The following is a 19,524-nucleotide window of genomic DNA, read 5'->3' on the forward strand; positions in this document are numbered from 1 at the left end:
AACACAAACGAACATCTTCCTAGACAAAGAGATGGTACGTATACAGTGGTAAGCAGAGCTAGACTGATGCTCTTCCGCACCCTGGGACCCAGGAGAAAGCAGCAGGGGTCCATTTCTGCATTAATAAGGAGAGAGAGTATTCCACCAAGGGCTTGAATCAGGGTCCAAGGAGCAAAGACTCCCTCTCATCAAAAGAGGCCAAAGAAAGCAGCATCTCCCTGCTACGTGGACCTTGGTGTTGGCTGGTGGCTGGAGAGTAAGAGGACTCAGAAATTGCCTCACAGCAGAACCTGAACTAAGCTGTCCCTGGATTTCTCCGATGTCATGGTGGGAGGCACACCTTGTACACTGGTTCTGGACTACATGGAGGCTGACTGGTACATAAGGAGAGATGAGGGGAGAGACAGAAAAGCACACACACACACACACACACACACACCCCAGACTGGCACATAAGGAGAGATGAGGGGAGAGACAGAAAAGCACACACACACACACACACACACACACACACACACACACACCCCAGACTGGCTTCCCAACTGAAACAATTGTGCAAATCATTTTTTAACTGAAACATGAAGGACAGAAAACAACGTCACACGGAAGTGAATTCAGGCTAATTCCATAAATGTGTGCTCAGCATCACAAAGTGAAACAGTAACATTCTTAAGCGTAACGGAGGCTAGGGGCTGACTGGAGAAACGGCTCAGGGTTTAAGAACCCTTGCTGCTCTTTAGAGGATCTGGGTTAGGGTCCCAGCATCCAAATGATGGCTCACAACCCTCTGTGACAACCTTCAATTCCAGGGACTCTAATCCCCTGGGGCCTCGTGGGCATCAGAAACACACACAGTGCCCAGGCTCACATGCAGACAAAGCAGTCACACATATAAAATAAACCTCTTTTACACAGAAAACAGTGGAGCTTAACAGTGGAGCTTAGTGTGCATCTCTTGGCCGACGTGCATGAGGCTCTGAGTTTGGTCTCCAATACCATAAAAAAAAAGAGGTCAGTGGGTGATCATATTAAAAGAAGAAAATATGAAACAAAACCAAGAAGACTGAAAATAGAAAACTTGGGATACAAAAAAAATGCTTTGGAAAAAATCAACGGGGTAAAACTCTAGACTGTAGCTGAAGAGAAAACTCGTGAATTAGAAGACAGTTCTAGGGAATTTACATAAATACAAGATCAGAAAACGAAAATTTTAATAATCAAGACACAGAGACTGGATAACGAGGAATTCAGAGGCTACGAGGTGGGGAAACGGGACTGAGGCAGACGAGCACAGTGACTAGTACCCGGACTCTCCTGGCTGGGCTACACACACACACACACACACACACACACACACACACACACACACACTCGCACGTCTCCATGCAATCATCAAGCAACCTGCTGGCAACCTGGGACCCTGACTTGCATCAGGCTGCACTTAAGCAATGGAAATCAGTTACTTCCTTAGCAACGCATTACTAATTCCTTATTTCCATTCCAATGTATCCTGAACCGTGGGCAGTGGGCTGATCTGGTCCTCTAAGTGCTAGTTTAGGGAGAATCCCCTATATATTATCTTATGCCTACGTAGAGTTGGACTTAACATATGATAACAGTCAGATACATTATGGGATGGGACATGAGAGAAGAAAAGAGGTCATAAAACAGTCTATCAATCAAGATAAAACAAAAACCCAACACACATACACTATGATCCTTAGTAATCATCCGACTTCCTGAACCAAAAAAAAAGTCCCAAACAATCATCTGGGTTCTTGTGTGGCCTTCTCTCATGTGGCCTTCTCTCATGTGGCCTTCTCTCATGTGGCCTTTACTCATGTGGCCTTCACTCACGTGGCCTGCTGGGTTTCTCAATATCATTTCATGCTGGTTATTTTGCTCTGAATAAAGTCTCCTTGCTATTTTGCAAATCTACATGTGCTTATTTCAACGCTTTGAATAAGATACCAAGAACCTGGAGTCACTTGGCCTAAATCCCAACCACATGTAGCAAGACTCCGGCAGATGCCAGCCAGTCAAGTAAATAGATAATTGCTGAGTTTCCCCAAATCTCGGAAAGACTGGAGGCCTCAGATTAGAGGTGTGCCCCAGGGCCAAACAGAACCATAAATCCAAATCTGGATGCACTTCTATAAAACCACAGAAGGTCAAAGGTAAGACAAATGCTGAGAGTCAATGGAGAGCCTCTGTGGTGCACAGCTGCAATCCCAGCATCGGGGGAGCCAGGCAGAGAGGGCAAGAGCTCCAGGCCAGGCTGGGATACAGAGTGAGAGCTTGAGTCACCCCCAAAACAAAACAAAGGAGCTGTGGGCATACCTCAGTGGTAGAGGCTTCAGCACATACAAGGCCTGAGTTTAAAGACCAGCACTGCCAAAAATAAATAAATAAGGCAAAAAACATAATAAAATAAAAACCATGGTAGCACATTTCTTTTAATCCCAGCACTCAGGAGGCAGAGGCAGGTGGATCTCTGTGGTCTACATATGGAGTTCCAGGCCGGCTAGGGCTACATAGTTAGACTATATCTCAAAAACAAAGTCAGAGTGCAAAGATGTGTGTGTAAGAAAACAGGTAAAATTACTGTCTTATTTGGAAGGAAAAGCGACCACACATTATTCCACAACTACAAGGAAGACTAGCTACTCCATGGCTTCTAATTCAGATCTAGTTGTGGTAAGCCTACAAATCATCAATACTAATTCTCAGGGTATTTTTACCCTCATCTTGATTTTTAAAGTAATAATTTTAAGAACATTTACATTTTTATCCAAAAGATAAACACCAACTTCTTTCTCATTGCTGGGATCAAATTCAGACTCTGTGTATGGTTGGCAGATGCTCCACCATTAGGCAACATCCCCAATATTAAATTGGGGGAGGAGGGAAGACATATTCCGTTTAAATGAAAAAACTTACACCAGAAAATCTTATGAGACTTACGTTTTTCCATTCCACTCCACAATTTTTGTAAAGTTGAGGTAATTGTCTTCTCCAGTTAGAAAAACATAGTCTCCATCATTAGTTCCATTTTTCTGAAAATGAATGAATGAATATCACAATTTTTAAATTGGTAAAATATAAGCACTAAAACAAAAAAAAACTTTTGAAAGACTGGGATAATTTGAGTGTACTCTGATCCTCAAATTACCCTGTGAAAGCTGTGTTCTGTGAGATGGGACATTCTAGGGAACACGTATTCAAGCTGCTCTCCCAGAATGAAGGAAGCAATGTTGGTGAGACTGGACTTTCGGGACCCAGTCTCTCACAGAAGTTGTATTTAAAACTTGCTGATAATTGTGTTTGAACAGCCTCGAGCTTTTGTAAACCCTTAAGGCCTGCCCTCTGCAAGAGAGGAAGTGAAACGCTACTGAGCGTTATGCTTTGAGCACGAGACCTTGGACAGTCACGAGCCAGAAGATGAGCAGACCACTCCACACCTACCTTAATGCTTTACTCCTGGGGTTAATTTTATCTATTACCGACTGTTCATTTTACTACAGTTTCTTCCCTCCCCCTCCAAAACTACTGTCTTATTTTTCACAGACTTTTAGAAATATTTAGAACTCCGGGCAATTTTGGCCTTCACCTACAAGAAAGCCAGACTCAAGATGCACTCTGTCTTGCGTGCCCTCTTCCCACTGTGAACTGAAGTGGAGGTTCTAGGAAGAAACCTTACCTCATAGAACAGGCCAAAGTTAGGGGAGACGTCAGGCTTGAAAATATGGACGAGGGACAAGATCTCATCTTTGTAGCCCCAGAGCAGTTCATGCACAGTGTGGGTCACAAACAGCTTCTGCTGGTAGGTCTTCAGCATGGCCTCAATGATCTCCCGGAGGAGGGGCAGCTGGGCCAGTTCCACAACAGTCTGCAGAGCAGAGGCAGGTTAACCAGTGACTCCTCCAAAACACCCACCTGGCTCTCTTCCTGCCCCTCAGCAGAATGGGCCAGAATCTGAGCTGTAAATGTTTGAGACTCATCAGAAAATCCAACCAGTGACCTCCCTGTCTGTGTGGATAAGAGTTCAGCTACAGCCCTTTCTCGTGTGTGTGTGTGTGTGTGTGTGTGTGTGTGTGTGTGTGTGTGTGTGTGTGTAGACTCCATGGCCTTGCACATGGTAGACAAACCCTCTACCACTGATCTCTATCCCGAGCCCCAGTCCTCTTTTGTAAATTTTGAGATGGTCTCATTTTGAGACAGTCTCACTAAGTTGCCCAGGCTAACCTTGAACTCACTCTGGAGCCCAGTCTGAGCTTTTTAATCCTTCAGTTTCTGCCTGGGAAAGGAGCTGGGATTACAGGCTGGGACCACCAGGTCAGGCTTTCAATTCATTTTTATTGTAACCTGAATTTAGAATTCCCATTCACAGAGATCTTATAAACACATAGAGACCTTTGGCCACAAGGTGGCTCCAGTTCCCCTGGACAGACTGGTGCCTGAGCCTTTAAACTCTACATCTTTAGCAGCAGGACAAGGCAAGATTTAGACCCTGGGCCCATCAGTGTCAAGCAGCAGACACTTGAGTGTGGGAGCCTCAGAGGAGGTTGGTGTAAGGGATTAAGGAAGTTCCCTAGAGAGCTAGGGATGTGGCTTCCTGGGTAAAGCAGCCCCTGACTCCGCACCCAGCCATTCAGGAAGTCCAGAGTTTGATACCTAGCACCAAATTAAAAAAACAAAGCCAGCCTGGACTACAAGGTGGTAGGCCAGCCTGGGCTACGAGACCCAGTTTCAAGAGAGGAGAACTCTAGGTCTCAGGATGGCATAAGTACCAAAACATTCGCTACTTATTTGCGTAAATGCTAATCCTGAACACAAAGGAAAAATCCCAGAGACCTAATCTTTGAATAACTTTTGAAAGGACCTTATTTTATAGCCCTGAGAAAAAAGTTTATATCTATATACTTAATAAAGTACATATCCATGAATGGCTTGCGAGGCATTGCCACTGGAGCGTGCCCATAATTCAAACACGAGGCAGACGAAGGAGAATTGATGTAGCAAGCTGGAGGCTAGGAGGGCCACACACACACAAACAAATCAAAGTCTTTGTGTATGTCCATTTTTATTTGTGTTTGTTTTTGGTGGCATTGGGATCAAATTCAGGGACTTGTCATGCTAAGCAAGATGAGCCCCCCTCCCCCGCCCCGTAATATCTAGATTTTCTCATAAAATAATAGCTTTTAAACTACATAGAATCCTATCAGGCTTGCCATTTTCCCTTCTGCAAACCTAAGATACCACAAGGCCTACTTACCAACAGAGGAATATTTACTGTCCTAATCAAGTCAACATTAGGGTCGCCAACTGATTGGTTTCGTTCAAAAACATATGCCTTATTGCTGACAGCAGATATGGTTGTTCCATTCTCTCCGAACTGGATGTTTGCCTTGTTTCTGAGTTCCCTAAACAAACAAGCAGACAAAACATTATTTGAAAATAGATTCCACACTAACAAACAAGACCTTTCCCTCAGTTCAGTATTAAAGTTACATTTTCTTCAAAGTAACATTTCTAAAAAAAATGATTATTTACATAGGCTGTTGATATTCAGCCCTTCAAACTACAGATTAGAGCTGAGACGCTGGGAGGGGATGAGGTCTAGGAGACACTTCTCAAAATCTATTGTTCCCACTTTCTTTTTTTCTCCCAGAATCAGGGAGATATAATAGTCAAACAATGAGCTCTTTCCTGAATTATAACTTGATCCTGAAATATTTTCAGTTCAGTTCACAGGTTCTATTTGTTTCAGTCTGTATACTGGTGGCTTTGATTCCAACTTGAATTCAGTTCTAAATTTATTTTAAAAACTGAGGCCACAGGTGGGCAGTGGTGGCATATACCTTTAATCCCAGTACTTTTGAGGCAGACGCAGGCAGACCCCTGTGAGTTTGAGGCCAGCCTGGTCTATAAAGCAAGTTCCAGGACAGCCGGAACTGTTACACAGAGAAACCTTGTCTCAAAAAACAAAACAAAACAAAAAAATTGAGGCCACAGCCGGAACTGTTACACAGAGAAACCTTGTCTCAAAAAACAAAACAAAACAAAAAAATTGAGGCCACATGTGCCATGTTTGTTGGCACATGTCTGCAATCCTAGAACTCAAGGGGCTGAGGCAGGAGGATCACTGACAAGTTTGAGGCCAGCTTGGTCTACAACGTAGCAAGACTATCTTAAAAAGTTTAAAAAAAAAAAGTGAGGCCTAAGGAACTGAGGGTATAGTTGCAATGGGCGAAGGGGGGGAGGGGGCTTGTAGATCAGAGAGACAAAGACAGACAGAGACAGGTAGAGATGAAGAAATGAACTGGGACCAACATAGTAAGTTGGAGCTTATTCCCATTTCTGTGCATAGTTCAGTTTAGTTCAAGTCAGTCCCCCAAAATGAGGCATTATGAAATCCCTTAGAAAGAGGTTGGTGTACAGTAACAGTCATTGACATTGATAATTACTTCTAAAGAGCTAGCTAGTTGAGGAGGTTTCTCAATGCTACCAACACAAAGCTATGACAAGTATCTGAGGTGACGGATATGCCATTTACTCGGAACTAATCTTTAAATATTTGCACCCTATAAATTACTGTGTCAATTAAAAAGCACATCTCTCCAAGTGCTGGGGCTGGGTGGGTGTGACTGTTCATGCCTGTGACCCCAGCACTCGGGAGGCTGGGAGAGAGAGAAGACCGAGAGTTGGAAGCCAGCCTAGCCTATGCAGTGAGACCCAGGCTTCTACAGTGTGACACTTGGTCAAAAAAGGGAGTGGGCCGGGCTGGGTATGTGGGCCTAGAGTGAATTCGAGGAAGAACTCACTGGAGGCATGAAATGCAAGATGCATCAAAGGTAATCAAGATGGTAACACTTTAATGCAGTATTCATTTTTTTCTAAATTTGGTGGGGCTTTTTGTTCTGTTTTGTTTGAGATAGGATTTGACTCTGGCCTCCAACCGGGGGCAATCCTCCTGTGTCAGCCTCCCAAGTGCTAAGATTACAGGCACGCACCATTACATCTATCTAGAAAATCTCTAGTTACATATGTAGTTAACAAAATGTCATCTAAGAGACTATAATCACATACAGGTTAGAGGAGCATGGACAGCTGGGCCATGACCACTTCCCCCGCAGGCCCTTTCTGACCACGGCAGTTCTTGGGGATTTTTTTTTTTTTTCATCCATCTGCCTAGGTATGGAGTTTGCTAACTTAGGCACTCAGTTCTAAACCTCTGAGTGACATCATTTAGATGGGGAAGGAATTACCATGTAGCCTACTGGCAAGCAAGCAGATGGCATTTAAAACCCAAACAAACGGCCCCGCCATGTAGTTCTGGCTGGCCAGGAACTCACTCTACAGATCAGGCTGTCCTCAGACTTGCAGTGACCCTCCTGCCTCTGCCTTCTGAGAACTCAGATTATAGCTGTGCACCCGTGCGCCTGATACTTTCTAGACTTAAAATAAGAATAGCTAAGACAATAACAAAGGCACATGTAATAAACAGGCGTACACAAGAACAGAAGAATAGACAAGCCTTTGAATGTTCTATAGCACAAGGTACTGCGCTGTGCACAGTAGCCATGAGGATCTGACCCTTGCAGGGCCCATCCCAGGGCTGGAGAGAATCCAGATGTGAAGCCAAGCGGTGGCTGACAAAAGTCAGCGAGGTGTAACCAATGAATGCCTGTGACCCAGGCCAAATGGAAATCACTGTGAGAGAGAAAACAATCACATGCTTTCTGGGAATAGATAATGCATCCGGTGGAGATGGCTGTGTTCAAACACATGTACAGCCTGAAGTTCAGAGCTTTGCAGTCACTTCTGCTGCTGAGTTCCAGCCCCCTTTCTTCTGTGGCAGCCTGGTTTCCTTTCCCCTCAGTCCTGGACCACTCAGGGTGCTGAGGGCCTGAGGGTGGCACGTCCTCTGGGCTCTCCATCTGGACCACAGGGCTTCAACACATACACACACACATCCTCAAGGCCTAGCATCCTCCTGGTGGGGCCCGTGGGATCTGATAAAGCACACACTCCTATGACTTAGATCTTTAGCTTATTTTGGGGGTTGTTTCGTTTTGTGTTTTGAGGCAGGGGGTTCCCTCCATAGGCCAGGCTGTCCTTGAACCAGCAATCTTGCCTCAGCTTTCTAAGTACTGGGGTTCCAGGTGTGTCCCCCAGGCCTGGCTTGTAGCATGGATCTTTACACCTGCCCTGTGTCCTAAGCTGTTCCTTTGATCTTCTGTTAGCCTACTTTACATCCCTCAAACAGGTTCTCCTGACTCCCATCGAAGAGATACTTTCCCTTGTTTGAGATCAAACATTCCTCCTCTGGGAATCACAGCCTAGTCACGGTGGCTAAGAAGACAATTTGGGGGACCAAGCAGGTTTAAAGTCTTGGACACCTGACCTCATATTAACTACTTGTTCACAGAAGTTAATTCAAAGTGATTAGAATTGTTAGAAGACAGGGAAGGAGAGGAAATTTCCAAGCCAAACACTTGTTCAGCCAAAGCTGGTTCCTATACAGAAGGCTTCACCAGGTCCCCTCCTGAGTGCCTATGTTGAGGTCAAGGACAAACCTTCTTCAGGGGACTTGTGATGATGGTTACTGAGTACCCACACTGATCCACATCTCAGTGAGGAGGCAGAACAGTGGCCAGGTAATCACCAATTTGAAAGCCAAGGGAGCTGGTCCAGGGAGCTGAAACTGTCACTCAGATAGTCCTAGAAGTTCAGGGGTCAACGTGGTCATTTCCTAATGCCAAAATCAGGGGCTTTGCTAAGCATGTTTTACTTATTTGTCTTCTTCTCTCAAGTCTTAGTTCAGGAACCTAAAGGCCTGAATAATCTCAAGGCTAAGGCCTGCTTCACTTAGATTTATGTACATAACATGGACAGAAGAGATAACCTTTAACCTGTTGCCTTTATTGTTTACCCTGTGGAAATCTGATGTCTAAGGGGCAACTGAGGCCAAAGATGCCATCAATTTAGGCCTATAACCTGACTGGGTTTCTTAATAAAGTTCAACAGGTCAAAGGTTTTCTAATATGACTCCTGTGGGACGCTGACTCGGTTGGTCTCCTCGTGACAACCTCATGATTTCCCTCAGCTATCTGGAGTCCTCCACCCACCATCCTTCGGCATCACTGGCTCCTGGCCTTTACAGAACTCGGTACATGAAAAAAAAGACAGTAAGACGTGGAGGGAGAGGAAGAGAAAGAGGGGGCAGGAAGCCTTCCTCTCAAAACAGCGTGTGACAGGCCAAAGAAACCAAAGTCTTGCTCTGGCAGTGCTCAGACAGGCAGGAAGGAGGGGCTGTGACAATGGCAGTAAATCTGATTAGCAGCACGCATGTGCGTGTCATACATAAAAATGCACGCCAGCCACCAGCTGATCAACAAGAGCCAGTGTGAATCAGTGGAGCTGCTGGTAAACTGCAGACCGAGAGCAAGCAAGGATCAGATTACTGTCAGCCACGGTAGAGAAGACCCAAGAACTAGCCAGAGACACCGACAACAGCTTACATCAGAAACAAAGGCAATTTTGGGCCTAGACAACGAATTAAGGAATTGTATTTCCAACTGCCCTGTGCTTCAGTGGATGACAACAATCTCAGACTATAGTTTAATGTAAATCACCATGGTGGAGAGAGAGAGAGAGACAGAGACAGAGACAGAGAGACAGAGAGACAGAGAGCCAAGAGTGGGAGCCACATCTGTAGTCTCTGCTCTGGGGAGGCTGAGGCAGGAAGATTTCAAGTTTGAAGATAACCTGGGCTATATGGTGATACTTGTCTCAGAAAGAAAGGAAGGGGGAGGGAAAAGAGAGTGGATGAAAAGCCTAGTGTGGTTCTTGCATGTAATCTCAGCACTACGGAGGCTGAGGCAGGAGGCAGGAGGATTACTTGGACCTAAGAATCCAGAAGTTTCAGAACACAGTTCACCTATACCAAAGCTCTGTTGAAAACAACATCAAAAACCGAACAAAGAAAGGAGCAGGAGAGGAAAGAGAGAGGCCTGGCACCACGGCGGCCTTCACTGTAGTCTCCGGCTCGAGAGACTGAAGCGGGATGGCTGTAAATTCCAGGTCAGCCTGGGCTGCAGAGCGAGACTGTCTCCAAAGCAAACAAAAGAAGAAAATGTTTGAGCTATCCCCCGTAAACTACTGAATCCCACAGGAAGGAAGACCACATGGAATACAAAAGAACCATTTTAATTTGCTGGAAAGCTCAACAGCTGTGCATCCAGCGCCTCTGAGATGTCGGATAAATCAGGTTGTGCAATGCTGTTAGGAAATTCTTATCTTGGCTAGGGATGGGGACACAGCTCAGTGTTGTGGGAGCACTTTCCGAGCATGCCCGAGGACAATCCACAACACCACGAGGAAGGCAAGCAAGTGATACCCTCACATTTTAGTCCTTTGGGTTCATCCACCCATCCGGTTCTCCATCGAAATTCACCGTGATTCATTATCAGTGACAGAGCTCACTGGATAGGCGTGTGGGGTGAGTTCCGACTCCGGTTTTGTGCTCAGCCCTGTCTACACTGATACTTGGCTGTGGGACTAGGAAGTCACTCCTGGTTTCTCCCTCTTCGTTTTATCTTTTTAAGACAAGGCCTTACTACATTACTCTCTCTGTAAGCCAGCTGGCTTCAAACATTCAGCCATCCCTCTGCCTCTGCCTCTCTAGAGAGGATTGCAGCACGAGCCCCCACCCCCCCACCCCCATACCTGCTCCTCGTGGCTTCTATTTTTCTTTCCTCATCTGTGAAATGGGGATGACAATGTGCCTACCTCACGGAGTTGCTGTGAGAATTAAGTCATAGAAATGTCAAGTTCAGCCGAAGCACCCCAGCACACACTAAGTTCTTAGGAACATTAATTAGTCATTACCATGCAGCATTACTGCTTGTACTAAGCTCTTGAGATGGGGGATGTCATACCCTGTCTCCAGGTTCAAAGAATCCACAGGGAAGTACCAGAGACCACCATTTAAGAAAGGATGCTATGAACAGTCCTAAGATAAACATGTAAGTGTGGACATCTTTCCAACCTGCTGGACTCAGTTTCTTTGGACCCAGTAGTAGGACGGATGGATCACGTGGCGTAGCTCTCTTGTTAGTTTTTAGAGGAACCTCTATATGTTTTCCATAATGACTATTAATTTACATTCCCCCAAAAGTAGGAAAGAAGGAGTGAGGTTTTTAAGGTAAAATGATAGAAGCGGGGGGCTGCAGAGATGGTTCAGTGGTGGACCCAGGTTGGCTTCCAGCATCCATGTCAGGTGACTCACAACTACCTGTATCTCCAACCCCAGGGGGTTTGACGCCCTCTTCTGGCCTCTGCAGGCACCTGCACACCCGTCAGATATACTCACAGAGACACATACACATAAATACAAATAAATCTTAAAAGTTCAAAAAAAAAAAAAAATAAGGTAACCAGATGTCCTTGGGTCTAGCACACACCTATTTTTATTTTACAGATGCCCCTAGACAATTGTCAGCCAATCAGGGTCCTGGACCCTGGAAATCCCCTCACCCCAACCTCTGCTATGATAAAAACTCTGCCCCACCTGAGCTCAGGGCTCTCTGCTCTCACCGCTGTGACGGACAGACAGGGGGACCAAGCTCTGGAGCTTGAAATAAAGGCTCTTTGTTTTTACATGTGCGGTGGGGGGGGGGGGGGGAAGAAGAGCTGGGGAGATAGTTCAGTCAGGAAAGTGTTTGCCTTGTAAGCGTGAAGACCCAATTTCACTCTCCTGAACCCACATAAAAAGGCAGGCCACAGAGGCAGGCACACATTTGTAACCCCAGTGTTGGGGAGGCAGACCCAAGTGGATCCCTGGGGCTCACTGACCAAGGAGCCTTGCCTGATGAGTGGGTTCTATCTAGGACAAGTGGGAGAACCTCTCTCAAAAAGACAAACCCACTTCCGATTTGGCATCCACTTTATGTTTTTATTGCTGTCAAAGCAGTCATATCAGCCTACAATGGAGAAGGGCGACATGAAGAACAAAGGAACACAAAAAGACGGATTATCACGGCGTACTGTGCATTTAACACACACTTAACAAAAACAGGAAGATCAACTGAGCAGGTCTCAGATAAACTGTTTTTGATTCATTTGACAAAGCAGTAAGTCTGCCAAAGGCTGAGAAAGCCACAGACTATCAGAGATGTGCAGAAATTTCAATCAAAGGTGTTACTGAGCAGAAGGCTCCTAGGGCAACTTAGTTCTGACCACTGGAGCTCCAACTTCAGAAAATGCAAATGCAGCACCACATTCCTTAAACCAGACAGACTGGTTCTTCATATGCAGACCTGCCAGGTCTCCCAAGAACATTCAAACTCTGAATGCAACAACATGCTAACCAGCTGCAAACTGTCGGATGAGCCAGGCCTCTGCAGCCCCAGAAGCTATCCCCCTTTTTAGAGTTCTGGCCACAATTCCTTCCACAGTAAACAGTGGCAGCATCACCACGACCTCCCACAAGGTGCCCCAGGCCTCCTGGCACACCGTGGGCAAGAGTCAGCTGACCTGAAGGTGTCATTCATGCCTTTGACCCAGAAGCAGACAGGTCTCTGGCAGTTCCAGGCCAGCCTGGTCTACATAGCGAGTTCCAGGGCAGCCAGGGCTACACAATAAGACCCTATCTTGAAAAAACAAAACACGCCAGGCGTGGTGGTACACGCCTTTAATCCCAGCACTCCGAGGCAGAGGCAGGCCAGTCTCTGTGAGTTCGAGGCCAGCCTGGGCTACCAAGTGAGTTCCAGGAAAAGGCGCAAAGTTACACAGAGAAACCCTGTCTCGAAAAACCAAAAAAAAAAAAAAAGAAAAGAAAAGAAAAAAAGAAAACCCAAAGTCAGCAGCCCTGTACAAGGAGGGAACGCACTGAATGGCCAAACGCTGTTGCAGGTGCTGTGGTTATGTTCCGTCCGTCAGCCCAAACGATGCACAGCACAATCAAGTCACGAGTGGCATCGGGGCCACTTGAAGACCACAGAGAGCAAGTGCAGACAAACAGGCTCCACCAAGAAGTTGGATGGCTCCCTGAAAAGCCATGTTTATCTCCAAACCCAGATCTCAGGGCGCTCAGCCAACCTGCATTTGCAGCCTGTTCATAACAGCTATTTATCCTCAGGACCTGGTCCTGCTCACGTCTCTCCTTGACTCTCCCTGACTGGGACCTGTGGTTCCAGCTGAGCTACTCATATCCTCCAGTCTTAGTCAGTTTCTCCAATTGCATCCTATGGATTCTAAAGCACAGTGGAGAATATTTCATTCACTTCTTCCGTGCATATTCAGAAACGCTGGATATTCAAGATGAAACAACCTGGCCCCTGTTCTTCATAGGCTTTCCAACATATCAAGAAATCAGATATGTATAGCCACTTTTTGTATATTTGTGTGTGTGTGTGTGTGTGTGTGTGTGTGTGTGTGTGTGTGTGTGTGCACGTGCTGGGTGTCTTCCTCAATTACTCTCCCCTTTATATATTAAGCCAGGGTCTCTCACTTGAACCCAGAGCTTGCCAGACTAGCAGGCTCTTTCCAGAGACTCCGTCTCTACCTCCCAGCAGTAGGGTTACAGACTAGCCACCACACTTACCCAGTGTTTGAGTGGGTGGTGGGAATCTGAACTCAGGTCTTCAGACTTGTGGGGTAAGCACTTTTCTCACTGGACCATCTCCCTACCTTGGGTTTCACACAAGGTTTCATATAGCCAAGGCTGACCTCAAATTCTCTACAGACTTCAGCATGACCCGGAACTTCCTTCCGGTCTTCCTACCTGTGGCTTCCTAGTGCAAGATTGCAGGTAGGCAAAACCACCCTGGTTCCGCAGAGCCCTGAGGACTGAACAAGGCAAGCACCCTAGCCTGAGTTACATCACCAGCCCCTAGAAGCAATGACTAAAATGCACTTCGTCACTGTTGCAATGGGCACACATACCACAGAGAGAGCATTTCCGGTCAGAAGGAGTCTCAGGAGGAACAGGCATGCTTATAGCAGGAGAGGTGTCCTCATTCCCAACTGAGACATTGCAGGATGCCAGCATACGAAGTGTTGGGGAGTGGGGGCTTACAGATGACAGCAGCATGGTGAGAACCGAGCTGTGATTTGGCAGCTGTGAGACACTTATCGTGCTCCTAGAGAACTGGAAAATCAACTCTGTCCTTGAGGTGCCTAAGGTCTCCTGTAAAGCACCTTCCAAACAGAGAACCAAACAGAAACCAGAGGGAAGCTCAAAGGTGCTTGCTTGTATTTAGCCCTTGAAATTTTTTTTCAAAGATTTCATTTATTTTTATTTTATGCGTCTGTGTGTTTTGCCTGCACGTATGTCTGTACACCATGATTGCAAGGTTCAGAAGAGGGCACAGGATCCACTTAGGACTAGAGTTACAGATGGTTGTGAGCCCCCATGTGGATGCTGGGTCCTCTGCAAGAGCAACAAATGCTCCTACCACTGAGCCATCCCTCCAGCCTCTATTTAGTCCTTTGTTGTCTGGTTTTTTGAGACAGGATCTCACTATGTATCGAAGATTAACTTGAACATACAACCGTCCTCCTGCCTCAGTTTCCCATGTGCTGTGACTACAAGCATGGACCACAGCATCCAGTCTGAGGGAGCTTCTCATGAAACCAGAGTGTTAGGGAAGGACAGGACGCCTTGCAAAGGGGATGAATGGGGTCGGGGTGACTCCAGAAAGAAGCAGCTACCTTGAGTTGAACCCCAAGTCTGTTCATTGAAGCCTTAATTGGGATGAGCATGAAAATTGTGTTCTGTGCTTGTCTTAGGGTGTCTATTGCTGTGAAGAGACACCATGACCACAGCAACTCTTATCAAGGAAAACATTTCATTGTGGTGGCCCAATTACAGTTCAGAGGTTTAGTCCATTAGTGTCATGGTGGGAAGCAAGGCAGCGTGCAGGCAGACATGGAGCTGAGAGTTCTTACATCGTGACTCACAGGCAACAGGAAGTGGTCTGTCTCACTGGGTGTAGCTTGTGTATCTTAGACCTCAAAGCCTGCCCCCATGGTGACACACTTCCTCCAACAAGGCCACACCCACTCTAACAAAGCCACACCTCCTAAGAGTGCCACCTATTTTGGGAGTCATTTTCTTTTAAACCACCAGAGCAGATGATAACATGAGTCTTAGGTGTGAGAATTTTGCTACACTTCCCAGTTCAACACAAAGAAACAAATGTGTCCGATTGCTGTTAGCTTTAATTTTGCAGTCAGTTACATGTGGGTCAAGACTCAGACGGTTGTTTATCACAATAGCTCCCTGAAGTGATCATCCTGACTTTACCTTTTAGCTTTTGTTAGCTTGGGCATAGGAAGAATTAGTTCATTATATTTAGTGGTGTTAACCCCTTAGCTTTGTGGCCCCGTCTAAGGCCCTCCCCTGCTCCTCTGGTTCACTTTAACTGAAGTATCACTCAGGCTGAGGACTGCATGCTGACATGTTAGCATTGCAAAGTTTTAGACCGCCTCTTTTGAGATTTCTCCTAATCGCAGACACGCAAAATGTGGCTAGAGGGGAAAGGGGTGGATCTCAGTGGCTGGAGGGGGAAGGGGTGGATCTCAGTGGCTAGAGGGGGAAGGGGTGGATCTCAGTGGCTGGAGGGGGAAGGGGTGGATCTCAGTGGCTGGAGGGGGAAGGGGTGGATCTCAGTGGCTGGAGGGGGAAGGGGTGGATCTCAGTGGCTGGAGGGGGAAGGGGTGGATCTCAGTGGCTGGAGGGGGAAGGGGTGGATCTCAGTGGCTGGAGGGGGAAGGGGTGGATCTCAGTGGCTGGAGGGGGAAGGGGTGGATCTCAGTGGCTGGAGGGGGAAGGGGTGGATCTCAGTGGCTGGATGGGGAAGGGGTGGATCTCAGTGGCAAAGCATTTGCCTTGCAGGCTGGAATTCAATTGCCAGCAGGTGGGGTAGTGACAGGGGCCAATCCAGGACACACTGCTTAGAATAACTGAGACATGTAGAGGCTGGAGTTACAGCCCCGTGGTAGGGTGCTTACATAGCATACACAAAGTCTTACTAGGTTCAATACACAGCACCCTATCCACCCTGCCAAAAAAACCCGAAATATATGATATAAATGAAAAAAGTACATGAGATTTGAAAGACTTAGTATGAAAAGGGAAGACATGAAATATTAACAATTCTGAATGCAGACATTTGCTTGTTAAGTTTTAAACCCCTGACAAATGGCTAAGGTGCCTATTTAACATATCAAAGCAGACCCGGCCACCAGGTTCTCCCAGCATCCCTCAGTCCTGACCTGTTCCTGGATATGGCTGGCATACCCGGCCCTCTACCCTGAACTCTCCAGCCCAGCCGCTGGCTGCCCTTCCCCCAGAGGCTCTTCCCTATACAATCCAGACATTTTGGTCACCCACCCCTTTTGTACCTTCGGTCTCCTGGCTGCTGCACCTGGTTCCCCTCTCTCCTCTGCCTGCCCCTCCCCCCCTCCCCACCCAGCCCAGCTCAGCCTGCTCCTGTCCACTCCGGGCTCTCCCGGAGAACTCTGAACCCCGCCTCTGACTATGCTCTCCCCCCTATCGACAATAAACTTTCTCCTCCACCACACCTAGGAGCAGTCCTGTCCTGTCCTTTTCTTTCTTTCTTTTCTTTTTTTCATTCAATGCTGAAATATACTTGGGGGTCTTATTGTGTCAAATGAAATATGAACATTTTTATCTGTTTCTTTTTACTTTGCTAGATGTGGCTACTAGGAAAAGTTTCAGTCACTTGTGTGGTTCATATTAAATTCCTATTGGAAAGCTCTAACTGGAGAATAGATTCTTTTTTTGTTTCCTTCCTTCCTTGCTTCCTTCCCTCCCTCCCTTCCTCCCTCCCTCCCTCCCTCCCTCCCTCCCTCCCTCTCTCTCTCTCTCTCTCTCTCTCTCTCTCTCTCTCTCTTTCTTTCTTTCTTTCTTTCACAGCCTCACTCTGTAATCCAGACTGGACTTGTGGCTAGTCTCCTGCCTCAGCCTCCCTGGTGCTGGGATTGCTGGCATGTGCTGAACCACCTGGCTTAGAGTGTAAAATCCAAGTTAAGAGCAAGGCTATGGTCTGGTTAAGTGTCCCCAGAGGCCGGTTAGGTCTCATCCTTCACAGCGAAGCTACTGGGAGAAGGTGGAGACTTGAAGCTGAAGGGGAAGTGGGAGGCCTGCAGGTCACGGGGCTTGCCTTTGAAGAGAACATGAGATGAGACCCAGCCCCTTCCTCCTGTGCCCAGCAGCAGTGGGGCCAAGCAGTCCTCTCAGAGACCTCCCGAAGTGTGAAATCTTGTTTCTCTACAGTGTTTGCAAAAATAAAAATAAAAGGCTTAAACACAGAGGATACCAAACCTCTACAGCCATGATCGTCACACAGGGAGAGTCACTATGACCCCCAGCAGGGAAGTGAAGGAAATACCTGATCGCCCTAAGAAGGTTGCTCTAGCATTAGAGAGGACGTGAGGGGGAGAGGAGGCGTAGGAGGCACCAGCACATTCCAACTACCGCATTGGCTCTCAGGGTACTGCTATGTTTCAGGAGGTTTTGTTGTTGCTGTTGTTCGTTTGTTTGTTTTGATTTTTGTGTTTTCTGTTTCTTTGAAACAGTCTTGCTACATAGCCCAGGCTGGCCTCCTTCTCTTGATCCTCCTGCCTCTGCCTCCCAAGTGCTCTCAGGGGTCCTTAACCCACTGTGCATGACAGGGCAGGCATTCGACAGATAACCCTCTGGGCTCTTCCTCACATTAGCTCTTTGTTGGCAGTGTTGAGCATCAGAACTTGGGCATGGCAGGCAAAGTGCTGCCCCACAGAGCTGTATCCTTAACATCTTTGGCTTTTTATTTTGAGACAGGATCTCACTAAGTTGTTGAGGCTAGCCTTGAACTCATTCTGTAGTTCAGGGAGCCCTTGAATTTGCAATGCCCCTGCCTGGATCTGTGGAGTAGCTGTAATCACAGACCTGTGTCATCAGGCTCAGCTCATACCAAAATTTTAATTCAGAAGATAAATACCCAAGAGTATACAGGAAACCAATTCAGGATCCACGGGGGGGAGGGGGTGGGGGGGGTGTTTCTTGCTTCTAGCTTCCATACCCTCAAATCTGGATGTTCAAATCCTTTAAATAAAAGGGTACAGTGTTGGCATATAACATACACACATCGCCCTGAATGCTCTTTTGTTTGCCGTCAGCCATACTGGGGATCAAACTCAATGTTTTTTAATACGCTAGGGCAAGCACTCTAATGCTGGGCTATACTCCCAACTTCCTCCTATCTACTTCCAATGGTCTCCAGATCAGTGCACCCTAATATCATGTACATGCTGTGTGGGCAGCTGTCATGTGTCAGTTGTCATTGCATTCAGGAAGCAATGGCAAGGAGGTCGGCATGTGTTTAATACAGAAGCAACGACTGCATGCCCAACCACACAGCACGTCAGCAAGGACTGAGCTTTCCCCCAGGCATTTCCAATTTGCAGTTAGTTAACCCTGTGGGTAAATGCAGAAGCCATGGCTAGAGAGGGCAGACTGTGCACCAGGAAGGGAGAAATGGGAAACGGGGGAAGAGTAGCCTGTGGAGGGAAGAAGAAGGGCAACCCAGAGGGAGAGAGACCCAGAGCCAGAGCCAGAGCCAGAGCAAGAGGAGATATAACCCTAGGGATGTTTGGAAAAAAGGAAATCATATTATTTTACATCTTACAATTACACATGTAAGTATGTGTCTGTTCATGTGTATATAAATATGTGTATGTGTGTATATATATATGCATACACACACACACACACACACACACACACACACACACACACACATATATACATATATATGAGATGAAGTTATGTCACTTGGAATGACAATGCTCCCCCACTAAAGCCATAGACTATCTAATAAAAACCCACTGCCAGGCACACACAGAAAACTCCTTTCAAGTTATCTGTCAGGGGAGTCCCAGAGAACACAAAACAATATAGGTCAATGCCATGGCCTCAGATTCTGCCTCCCAGAGATGGAGAGTAGGTCCCTTCTGCTGAAGACACTACACACTTCAAACAGAACAATTGGAGAAATCAAGCTGGAACCAACCTGGAAGCCTCTTCCCTGAGGACAGGCTCTCACATTATCGGGAGGAGATAGACAAGTAGCCATGGGTGGAAAGCGACTAACAGTCTTACTTGGTAACTATGAGGCCTACAGACCACAACAACAATGGCAAGATATTCTGAAGGTGTAATAGTGGCACTTATATCCTGGGGTAACCAACAGCCATTTGGAATTAAGAGGAAGTCCAACAGGAAGAAATCCTAGCCCACTCCCTGTGGCTGATAAACCTAGCCCGCTCCCTGTGGCTGGTTAACCTAGCCCGCTCCCTGTGGCTGGTTAACCTAGCCCGCTCCCTGTGGCTGGTTAACCTAGCCCGCTCCCTGTGGCTGGTTAACCTAGCCCGCTCCCTGTGGCTGGTTAACCTAGCCCGCTCCCTGTGGCTGGTTAACCTAGCCCGCTCCCTGTGGCTGGTTAACCTAGC

The 19,524-nt window shown here is 46.8% G+C and overlaps 1 protein-coding gene across 1 annotated transcript in view; it reads right to left on the reverse strand.

The window, feature by feature from the left end:
- Nucleotides 1–19,524, reverse strand: part of Scarb2 (scavenger receptor class B member 2) — a 57,145-nt gene that overhangs the window by 15,914 nt on the left and 21,707 nt on the right. Inside the window, exons 3-5 of the mRNA XM_052735378.1 lie at nt 5,276–5,423; nt 3,701–3,889; nt 2,965–3,056 (exon numbers count right to left, since the gene is read on the reverse strand). Of these exons, the coding sequence (XP_052591338.1) occupies nt 2,965–3,056; nt 3,701–3,889; nt 5,276–5,423 (429 nt within the window). The remainder of the gene's footprint in view (nt 1–2,964; nt 3,057–3,700; nt 3,890–5,275; nt 5,424–19,524) is intronic.

This window comes from Peromyscus californicus, unplaced genomic scaffold (assembly GCF_007827085.1).
Source record: "Peromyscus californicus insignis strain IS unplaced genomic scaffold, ASM782708v3 Scaffold_13__1_contigs__length_99412109, whole genome shotgun sequence".
NCBI lineage: Eukaryota > Metazoa > Chordata > Mammalia > Rodentia > Cricetidae > Peromyscus > Peromyscus californicus.